This window comes from Peromyscus californicus, unplaced genomic scaffold, assembly GCF_007827085.1.
Source record: "Peromyscus californicus insignis strain IS unplaced genomic scaffold, ASM782708v3 Scaffold_22__1_contigs__length_63687245, whole genome shotgun sequence".
Lineage (NCBI taxonomy): Eukaryota > Metazoa > Chordata > Mammalia > Rodentia > Cricetidae > Peromyscus > Peromyscus californicus.
The window spans coordinates 10,464,744-10,475,892 of NW_026294525.1; the positions used below are offsets into that span (position 1 = coordinate 10,464,744).

The 11,149-nt window shown below is 50.1% G+C and overlaps 1 protein-coding gene across 5 annotated transcripts in view; it reads right to left on the reverse strand.

Moving 5' to 3' along the window:
* The window catches only part of LOC128118345 (palmitoyltransferase ZDHHC14), a 453,489-nt gene extending 448,465 nt beyond the window's left edge, over positions 1-5,024 (reverse strand). For all 5 annotated transcript variants that reach the window (XM_052750895.1, XM_052750893.1, XM_052750894.1 and 2 more), the window contains exon 1: positions 4,651-5,024. In XM_052750895.1, the coding sequence (XP_052606855.1) occupies positions 4,651-4,895 (245 nt within the window). In that variant the 5' untranslated portion in view covers positions 4,896-5,024. The remainder of the gene's footprint in view (positions 1-4,650) is intronic.
* Between the last annotated feature and the right edge of the window lie 6,125 nt (positions 5,025-11,149).

The window sequence follows — 11,149 nt, forward strand, 5'->3', positions numbered from 1 at the left end:
ATGTTCCCAAGTTCTCACATTTGGACCCCAGCAATAACTGCAGCCTGTCACAAGGAGACACAGTCATGCTGGGATCTTAGCAAGTCTCCACTCGTCTCACATGAGAACCCTGAAACAAGACCCTCACTTGGCTTCCTATTCAGGTTCCTCTTTCTACCCCTGTGAGAAGAACTATGAGACCCCAATATCTAGAAACAAAGGTTTTTCACTTTCAGATTTTTAGCCATGGCAAAATAGGAGGCTGCCTGTATACATGTGTTCAAATCCCATTCTGCGGCTGTGGCAATGGTGGTACTGCAGTCTTTGAGGAGACCCTTAGTAACTACAAGGGGCGGTGAGATGTCTCAACGGTGCTGCCGTCAGCATCCCTTCCTCCCCTCTTAAATGCCAGCTATGAAACGCTGTCATCTCTCACCAGCGCTCCATATGTTCAATACAGGCAGCCAAAAAGATAAGCAGTCCTGACCTGCTTGGAAAGAGCAGTGTTACAGCTGGTTGCTTCTGGAGCTTCTTCACTGGTTTACACTTCTAAGATGAGAGAGCTCCAGAAACGGAGATGGAATCAGGGTGTGGACTGGGACACTTCTTCCAGCACTCCTGCAGGCCGCCCACTCTGCAGGGGTGAGATCCAGGACACCGCTGACAGGGGCTCTGGGGACTTTTATAAAGGTCGCTGTTCTCAGGAGGGACTGCACAGTACCACATTTTCCCAGTACTAATAATGCTCTCTCAACACGCTCGCTTATTAACCCACATGCTCGGGTCCTGAAGACTCTCAAAGGGTAGGCAGCCTCCTTGGGAGGTTTAACCTAACAAGATATACCATGCAATCAGCATTGCTCCACACCGGACACCATCCTGAGAATATTGTCCCCTTAATACTAACATTTAAAGGTAGATATTATAAAGCCCGCTTTATAGATTTTGGAAGCCGAGGCGTGCTGACTTTCATTTTCAACCTGACATAGCCTAGAATCTGTCGCTGTGATAAAACACTCTAACCCAGCGGTTCCCAACCTTCCTAATGCTGAGACCCTTTAATATAGTTCCTCATGTTGTGGTGATCCCCTAACCATAAAATTATTTTTGTTGCTACTTCATAACTGTAATTTTGCTACTGTTATGAATCGTAATGTAAATAGCTGTGTCTTTGAGATGGTCTTTTGGGGGGGGGTGAGACCCACAGGTTGAGAACCACTGCAAAAGCACCTTCCGGTTTATTTTCAGTTTACACTTACAGATTGCAGCCCATTGTTGAGGGAAATCAAAGCAGGAACTGATGCAGAAACCATGGAGGAATGCTGCTCACCTGCTCACTCACTGGTTTGCTTAGCTATCTCTGTTACATAGCCCAGACTTACTTGCCCTAGGGATGATGCCACCCACAGTGGGCTGGGCCCTGCCACACTGATCATTAATTAAGACAACATTTCAGAGACAAGGCCACAGGTCAATGTGATCTGGGCAATCCCTCAATTGAGGTTTCCTTTTCCTAGGTGATCCATGGTAGTGTCAATTTGATGATGATGATGATGATGATGATGATAATAATAATAATAATAATAAACCCTAACCAACAGTTTATTTAAAATGACCAGTTATTGAGTGTCATACTGCTGGAAAGAAGTTTAGGATCTGCATTTCCAAAAGTTCTGCTTCTAGCCAGACTGTACACTTTGCAGAAAACAGGATGGGTGTGAGCCTAAGGGGGACTGGATTTGAGCTCAGCAGCCTTCCCTCAGCTAGTGTTGTGATGGTTCTCTTCATCTCTCCCGTGGGAATAATCATTTCTACTCTGCCATTCTCCAGGGGCTGACGTCACCACCAAGACCTGTTGCTGAACTCTGGGAAGTCCACTTCTCTCGGCTTCACTTTCTCATGCATCTGTTCCAGGTTGGGAATGCGGAGGGCAAAGGGTGGGTTTATATGGTAGCATCCTTGGGAGGTGGTAGGAGATGAGGCTTTGTCGTAGGAAGGAGGTCCAGTGGGGGCCCATCTCTCTCTCTCTTTCTGCTTCCTAACTGCCGTGAGGTAAGTAGCTTTCCTCAAGCACATGGCCCTGCCGGCATGTCATCCTTTCTTTTCCTTAGGTGTGAAAGCAATGGGTCAGACACACAGAGACTGAAGCCTCTGACTCTGTGAACCAAAACGCGCCTTTCTTCCTTTCAATCATTTTTCCAGGGTCTTTCACCATAATGATAAGCCAAACACGACTGTTCACATGAAAAGTTCCTGAGACATGAAACCAAACACTCAAAATAGGGAACCACGGAGTATGTGCTCCATAAAGAACGATCAGGAGAAAGATGGGCAGGAACGAATAATATTGGCATTTCCTCTTGATCACATTTCCTATGTGTGTGGCTAACTGGCTTTTGAGTCTCTAGCAAATAAACTCGGTTAGAGTAGTTTGATCTCATTCTGTCTCTAGCAGTGATTTAAAAGGTAAAACAGTGTCAGTGCCCATGACACAGCAATGGAATACAATGATAAAACCTAGTCAAACCATAGCAGTCCGGGGTCTAAATAAACCTGATTTTTCTCAACTGAGGCACAACTCGAGGATGGGTCTCTTACGTTCTTGAAGCTTCAGGTTGCCTAGTAAGCAACACTGGTGGTGGAGAGTAAACATGCACACACACACACACACACACACACACACACACACACACACCCTGACTCTCATAGAGCGGGCATAAAAATGATGCTGCAAATAGGATCTAATAAAACCCCAGAGCCCACGGCGATCCCTACCGTCCTCAGCTAGCACAACGGTGGTACAACAGAGGATCCTAACAAGCTGCAAGTGAGGACTTTGGGGAACTCTTGGAGAAAGACACACACACACAGAGATCGAGAAATAAAAAAGGATGTATGCTGAAAGAAAATAAAAGATAGAGCATAATAACTCAGGGGGGGTCCCTAACCACACAGTGAAGATTTGGATATGCATCAAAAGTGATTATTCACCACCCTGCGTGCGGCACACTCACAACGGACGCTCTGCAACTCTGTCACGAAGATTATCTAATTGTCTCCACTCTTAGAATCCCCCAAACGAGTTAAAATGCCAATACGAATCCACTTGAAGCCTTTTGTGACAACAGAGACACAGTGAATGCTCTCCAACTAAAGCCACCTGTAACCAAAGCCACTGCAAAGGAGGTGGCATTTCCAACCAACATGCGGTATCATTACTCCCTCCTGGGTGTTGGTTCTGATGTAGAATGCCTCAGGAGCCTCTGTACCCCTTTCCCCAGTTTCCAGAGTCCAGTCAGCAGGGACAAGAGGCTGGCTGGCTGGGCACCCAAGGAAACAACAGGGGCTCCACAGACGATGCCTCCTTGGCATTCTACACGAAGTTCCGATCCCTTCCCTCCAGCCCACAGGTCTTCCCCCCACCACCACCGCCAGATGCCACCAATGTAGTCTCAAACACCCACAAAGGTTAACAAAGAGGCACCTGGGCAATCCAAAAATCAGAAATGGAGGGCAGGGGGCTGTCAGGGGTAAATAAGCAAAAGCTGGGGGCATCAAAATCAGAGCCTAGCACTTGTTAAAGACAAAACTAAACAAGCATCGTAGGTTTTAGATTACCCTAGCCGGAAGACTCGGCAAGGGCTGAAAGCATTATCATGCCTGTAATAGATGGGATGTGGGCAGCTCGGAGAAAAATCTGCCCAGAAACATGCTCCTCTTTAAAAGTTTGGATAGAGGCTGTAACTTTTTATTAAGCACGGAATGGGGGAGGGGTGAGAAGCTGCAAATTTTGAACTCAATCAGAACAACTGATATCAATTTGGAGTATGGCTAAACTCTTTACCTAATGGCTACTAATAAATGAGACCTTTCTTCAGCGGGCAGAAGGATGGTTGCTATGCCCAATTTGATGTTCCTAAAGACTCACACGTCCCCCCCCCCCAAGTGTTGTTTCTGGAATCAGGAGGAGCCATGCGGTGCCCTGTTCTCCTTTCCAGGCCTCACATCTTTCACCTGTTCCCGAGTGATCTATTGTAGATATTTTCTATGGGAACTTCTTTGAAAGTAAAGAGGGCAAACGCTCCACCCTTGGTAAGCGAAAAGGCTGGTGATCAGGAGTACAAGGAGAAGGAAAAATGAAATTACCCACGCAGGACACTGTAGGTAATCAACACTTTCAACCTAAATTAACTAAGATTCCTCATGATCTGCAAACTGATTTAGCCAACTAGGCTTAAGAAGATGCCTCACACTTCCTTAGCGGCTGGGTAGGGGTCAGGGGGGTGGGGATAAGTCAGGTCTGTCGACCCCTATCTTAGAAATCCCCACACTCCTCTCCCCCAGAAGGCTGTACCTGGGCTGATGTGCTAGCTCCAAACTCAGGAGGGAATCCACCTGCCTGGTTCCACCCAATGCTCTGGAGCTGGTGACCTGGTACAGCTTACACCTGTCCCCATTCCCCTCTTCCTTATTCCCAAGGATCCATGCCCATCAAGTCGTTATTCCGGGGCGGGGGGGGGGGGGGCTGAAAACCAAACAGCCCCTTAAAGGGAAAACAAGGAGAGCAGCGGGCTGGCATTATATAACAAAATACACCAGAAAACGAAAGTCGCCAAAGTAGAGGCCGGGGGGAAGACGAGGGGAGGATGGCATCTGGAAGCCACCACTTACTCGAAGGCGAAGAAGAGTCCACTAGTGACCAGGATGAGGATGAGCGTCAGGTAGAAGACGCCCGTCTGCCGGGCCATCATGATCCTCCCGTTGCAAAAGAACTTGTTTCTCCCCGGGAACACCTCCCATTTCCTCCGGGCCGCGATCTTCTTCTTCTTGTGGGGCGACTCCATGGGGGAGGAGCTGTGGGTGCTGATCTGACTGTACTCGCAGTCTTTCATGGGCCCGCCGCCGCCGGGAGGCATCCACGAGAGCAGCCGGCTGGGGGCGCACACCCCCAGGAGCCCCCCGGCCCCGCGGGTCCCGCCGAGCCACGGCCGCCGCCGGCCACCCGGCCGGCCCCCGAGCCGCGGCGCTGTGACCCCTAAACGGGCTCCCGGCTCGGCGACAACTTTGCCGAGGACACCCAGGTTAACCCCTTGGGAAGCCCAGCTGTCATAGCAGAATCCGCTTTCGGGAGGGACGGTGTTAGCCCTCAGCCCGCGGCAGCGGTTCTCCGTGGCTTCCAGCCCGGGGATAGGGGCTACAGGACCCCGTCGGGCGCGGGGGACCGTTCAGCAGACCCCCAAATCGCGGTGCGCCTGGCCCCGCCGCCAGCAAGCTCCCGGCTGCGCCTGGGCTCCGGCCCGCGGATCCGCGATCGCCGCGCCCAGGGTGGGGGACACGAGGCTGCGGACCCCACGCCGGCTCCCTCCAGAGCCACTTCTGCGCCTCGGCCAGGTGGCTTCTACTCCTTCTCCGTGGCGGATCCTCCCAGGGGAGAGCGCTGCAAACTGGGAGGCAGCTCGCGGCACCGGCAACCCCTCCCAGGGGTGGGGACAGCCACGCGCGTTATTCTGTCAGGAGCTGTTCGGGAAGAGCCGGGGCGCTGCCCGTGCTGCGACCCCGCGGCCACAAGCCGAGCAGCCTTGCAGAGTCCGCCGCCCCTTGCACGGGGGGGCTCCCGGCCGAGAGTGGAGGCGGCGGCTCCCGGGGCTTCCTCGGTTCCTTCTGCCGGAGGAGCCAGCCCTCGCTCGATGAGGGCCGCCGGAGGGCCGCGGGGACACTGCCACAGACACTTGTTTGCAAGGCTCAGCCCCGGCGCTCGCGCGGCGCTCCGAGCAGGTCCGCCTCCTCGCGGCCGGGTGGGCGGCGACGCCCGCGCCTCACAGCCGGGCTCCTCCTTCTGCTCCTCCTCTTCGCCGGCGAAGCCGGGGCACCGGCTCCCCGGGGTCCCTTGGCCCAGTCCCCTCGGGCCAGAGCGCAGGGCTCCAGGATTGGGCAGGCCTGGCGCGCCCAGAGGAAGGCGCCTGGCTCCCGGTGACATCCTTCGCCCCAGGAGCGATCGGGTCGTTGCCCTCGGTGCTGAGGCGCCATGCGCTCCCCGCGGACTTCTGTCCGCTACAGGCTTCTCCGGGTTATTCCCGGCAGCAGCTGCCGCCTCGGGACACGTGTGTCCTCAGGGCTACACTCGCAAAACCGTTCTTGCAACTACCGGGGACCGAGTACCCTTCGGCGTGGAGGAGTGACCTTCCCTGGCCTGACCCTGGCTCGTCCTCTTCCTCCCCAGCGCCACGCGTGGCCGAGATGCCAGGGAAACTCTACTGATGCCCAGTGGAAGGGTTGAATGCCTGATGACAGATTGATGAGCAGCGGCCCAGACTTCGGGACCTCGCAGGGCAGGGGATGGCAGGGCGGTCTGTGTCCACTCCAACAGCAACCGATTGGGTCCCTTTTTCGGATTAAAAGCCCCTTGTGGCAGGCTTTGTTGGGGTCACTGCCTCCCCCATCTTTCCTCCTCTACTTCTCCCCCACTGATGCTCACAATGCCCCCTGTGGAGCCCCCACACAGTAAAGGGACCGCCTATCTAGAGGATGCTCTCGGAGTGCCTCTCTCTCCACCCCAGCTTCACAGTCAGATGGACCTAAGGGCTCAAGCTGAGTGCCAGAGAGCCTCAGCCACCTACGCGCTTTTGCGCTCCTGAGCATCGCTGCCGGGTGGGAGCGTTTACTGGGGCTGTGCACTAGGGTAACCGGGAGCAAAGAGATACCAAGCAGCTATGCCCGATTTTCCAAGCCCTACTTTCTTTTCGGAGCCCGCTGGGATATGTAGTTCCTTCTCACGCTGTCCAGCTCTGAGAGGAAACATGACTTGGGGACCTAAAACTACAAGTCCCTGCATCCCCTGCGACGAAGGCGGGGGGGGGGGGGAGGCAAGGTACTGGACGTCCTGGTGCTCAGCGTTTGGAGAGCAACAAAGGCAGCTTTGGGAAAGGTGCTTTCTCTTTGAGGGCTGGGCACCTGCTCACTGCCCGCCTCACTGTGGTGAGGGTAATGCTCACCACAACCCTGCGATGCACTATTGTACCCAGCTCAAAGAAACTGCTTGCCCGACACCACAAAGCTGCCAGTGATAGAGATGGCACTGAACCCAGAGCTCAGTTTTTTCCCTCACAAAGCACGCCTCAGTGCGCAGTGTCAAAGGGAGATAAGCTTGGCTACTCAAAAGCGGAAAAGAATGCAACCAGCTGGGAAGTGGTGGGAATAGGAATGGAAGTAAGATAGGACATGGAATCACAGGAAGTTAAAAAGCAAACGCGATTCTTAGGGGCTGGATAGGGCTTTTTCTTTGTTTAATGAGTGGGTGGATGCATTTTGGGAACAAGTTCTCACTACAGTAGCATAGGTTAGTCTCCAATTCCCGATTCTCTGCTTCGGCCTTTTACATGCTGGCATTACAGACATGTTCCACCAAGTCCAGCTTAGGATCTTACATGGACAATTGGAACTAGCCTTGAATTATTTGAGATATTTATGGCAGACAAGCATATTACAGTGCTTTGCTAACTGTGCTATTGAAAAAGAAAAACCACTGGTGTTTCTCTGGCATTCAAAGTAAAGCTTTTATTTTTTCCTACCCTCTAGCTGATGGTTATATCTATTGTCTTGGTGGCTTTGCACCCTCTCTAGGGGTTCGGAGCATAGCTTGTGGTAGAGTACTTGCCCACTCTTCTTCTCAACTAAACTGGATTTTTTTTCTTTTTTTTTTTTTTTTTTTTTTTTTTGCATCTGGCACTGTTGAAAAGTCCTCATCCTTTAGAGATGCATACTGAAAGTATTTGCAAGTGAAATGATAGGAAAACTAGACTGTGCTTTTAGACACTCCAGCCCATCCACCTCCCACACACAAGGAGCTAGAAGGAACAATCCTGGGAACTCTCAGAAAGTGATGACATTATGGAATGTAATTGTGTCTAATTACCCATTACTGCAAATTATCGCGAACCTAGGGCCTTTAGCACAAGTGTACCTCAGCCTCTGTGGTTCAGGTATCTGGGTCTATTGAGCCTGCTGCCCACACCATCAAGGTAAAGACCAGGCTGTGTTCTCATGACCTGGAGAAGAATTCACTTCCAAGCTCATTCAGGTCGATTAGCAGAATTCATTTTTGTGCATGTGTAGGACAGCACCCAGCTTCTTGCTGGTTGACCACTGGAAACTGTCCACAGCTCCCAGAGGGCATCTGCAGCTCCCAGAGGTCACCTGTACTTCCTTATCACCTTGGCATTTCCCAGAATTCATTAAGCCAACAAAGAAAGTCTGCCAGCAAGCAGGCTCTATACAATAGAGTCAGATGCACAGGTTCTATTAGTGAGAGAGCAAATCACAGGTTGCAAGGTGAAGGGGCCATTCAGGGGTGTGGACACTAGACTAGGTCTATCCAAAGCTGAGTAAGAGGATCCACTCTTCCCCATCATGTGTGCTTACCTTTATATTTGGCATTTCCATAAAAAAGAAAAGGAATTATTTGTTTTATAATTATATCGAGGGGGTGGAAAGATACCTCCACAGTAAAGAGCACTTGCTGCCCTTCTGTCCAATGTACAGTTTGATCACCCACCTCAAGTCAAGCCACCAGGCCGTCACCATCTTTGGCACTTAGAGCCAACAGCTACTCTCCTTGTATCGTTCGTTGGTGGTCTCTTTGATGCCAGTGGTCTTTCTCCAGTCTTGGCTGACTGGGTGGACTCACTAGCAAGAAGGGTTGTTTTTATAAACAAAATTGGAGGTTTCTTTCATCTGAGCAGCTCAAAGCATTCCACAATCCTCCTCATTAGTCCTCAGAATACCTTGAGACAGGCCAACATGGAAGATTGCCCTACTCACTGTGCAAGGCAACATGTTTGGGTTCCAGGATATCTTGCCATGATTTTCCGTGTACATCTCTCTGGGCTGGCATGGATGTGCACTCAAGGTGGCCAGGTACCAAAGACAAAGGGACAGAGTCCAAGGAGGATGCTATAGAACTTTGAAGGAAACACAAGACATTTCATTCCAAATAGAATCCTGCAGAAAATCAGACACCCTACTTATTTCCAACCCAGAGACTCTGCCCATATTTGTGTGCATGCTCAGCATCTCTAGAAACATTTAGTATCAAAATGCAAAATGTTTAAAGTTAATACACTCAACATATCACAAAAACAAAATGAGGTAAGGCAGGAAATTTTTAATATGAAAATTTCTTATAATTTTTTCAGGGGTTGGAGAGATGGCTCAGAGGTTAAGAGCATTGGCGGCTCTTCCAGCAGTTGTGAGTTCAACTCCCAGCAACCACATGGTGGCTCACAACCATCTATAATGAGATCTAGTGTCCTCTTCTAGCATGCAGGTATGCATGAAGAGGACTCATACACAAAATATAAATGAACAAGTTAGATCAAGCGAATTTTCTGTCCTTTCATAAAAAAAAATGTTACTTCAATATGTTTTTAAAGTAATACTGCACCTTGAAAGCTGGTATAGCACATGAATGGAAAAAATGTAAGATTGCTCAAATTCCCACCACCCTGAGTCATAAGAGTCATGAAGATCATTCCACATAATTCATTTTACACACACACACACACACACACACACACACACACACACACACACGTATATAGGCCATTTTAAAACATGGAATCATTGCATACCTGCTGTTTTTATCTCAGTGTGTTTTCTTTTGGTGTATCTGTTTGGGTAAGTGCACGTGTGCACACATGTATGTGAAAGCCAAAGAGTGAGAGAGAGAGGGGGGAAGGAAGAGGGGACAGAGAGAACCGTTTGTATTACACTTTCATCAATTACCGAGATAAGATCCTCTCTTGTTCATCTTCCCGGCTCAAGACCAGCCCAGAGCCACACTTTGCCCTTTGTCCTCAGACTCAGTCTCCTTTGATACAGAACATCCTGCCTCCTTTCTTTGAGTTCATTCATCTTGGAGTCATGGAAGAGGCTGGCCATGCATTTTGTAAACAGTATCCATTTGGGTTCGCCCACAGTTTCTTCACAATCACATTCAGGAGCAGGCTCTCACGAGATTCCAGCGGTGATACACCGGAAGTGGTGGCAAGCGGCAGGCAAAGACAACATCCCTGAGCTGCTGTGGCTGAAACTGTACGGTGCTGTCTCAGTTGACCTCCTGTTTCTGAACCTCCAGTTCTCAGAATAAGCCCATGTGAGGGTGCGGTATGTTGCCCTCTGTCTGCCTGAGCTGGGTAAATCTGGGGCGTGGCACGCCACAGCCGAGCCTGGCACCCCAAATGCAGATGCTTGTTCCCCGGGAAGACAAAAAGATGCATTCTGTTTCCATGGCATGCAGAGACACAAAGCCCCCAGGTGATGCTGTTGATGAATTGTAAACTGCGCAACAGCAGCGTGTGTCCTGGTGTAAAGGGAAGGTTCTCCTCCTGACCTCAAGCCCCCGGAAGATGGCAGGTACACACAGCAAGACTCTGAGGTCCCAACTGAGCTTGGTGCTGGGTTTCCTCACACCCTGTTCTGCACAATTTGCACCCACTTGCTGGCCAAGGAACCCAAGCCAAACAAACCCTTCTCCCTTCTAGAAACAGGGCTCAGTCATAGAGTCCTTGAAGAACCCAGAGTGGATCTCAGAAGTCCCGGCTTTCATCTGTAAAGAATGGATTTGGGAAGCTGGTCATGGTGGAGTCTGTATGTGGGAGGAAGCAGCAAGAGAACTGCTAGTTCTTTGCCAGCCTGGACTGCGTGAAAAGACTATCTCAAAAAGAAAATAGGTTTTGAGAAATGCCTATTGCTACTCCAGGATTAAAGTTAGTTTAAAAAAAAATGCCACTTATATTTCTTCTCTAGATACTTGGAAATGACTGGCATCCTGTTGGCACTTGGCAAGAATAAAACTCCATTGGACTACGTAACTGATACTGTCTACCTAAAAGGTCGAATGTGAGATTTATCATCATCATCATTTTGGAGACAGCGTCTCACTATGTAGCCCTGGCTGGCCTGGAATTAGCTGTGTAGACCAGGCTGGCCTTGAACAAACTTCATTAATAAAATAGATCTTTAACGGTTTCAGAATTACTAACCCATACCACCACCACAACCCCCCCCCCAAAAAAAAACCCAGAAAAAGTTAAAGAATTATTTAAAGTTCTTCCTCATTTCAGACAACAAAAAATAAGATAGTAGACAGCTGTTGTGGTTTCTGATCTTACGG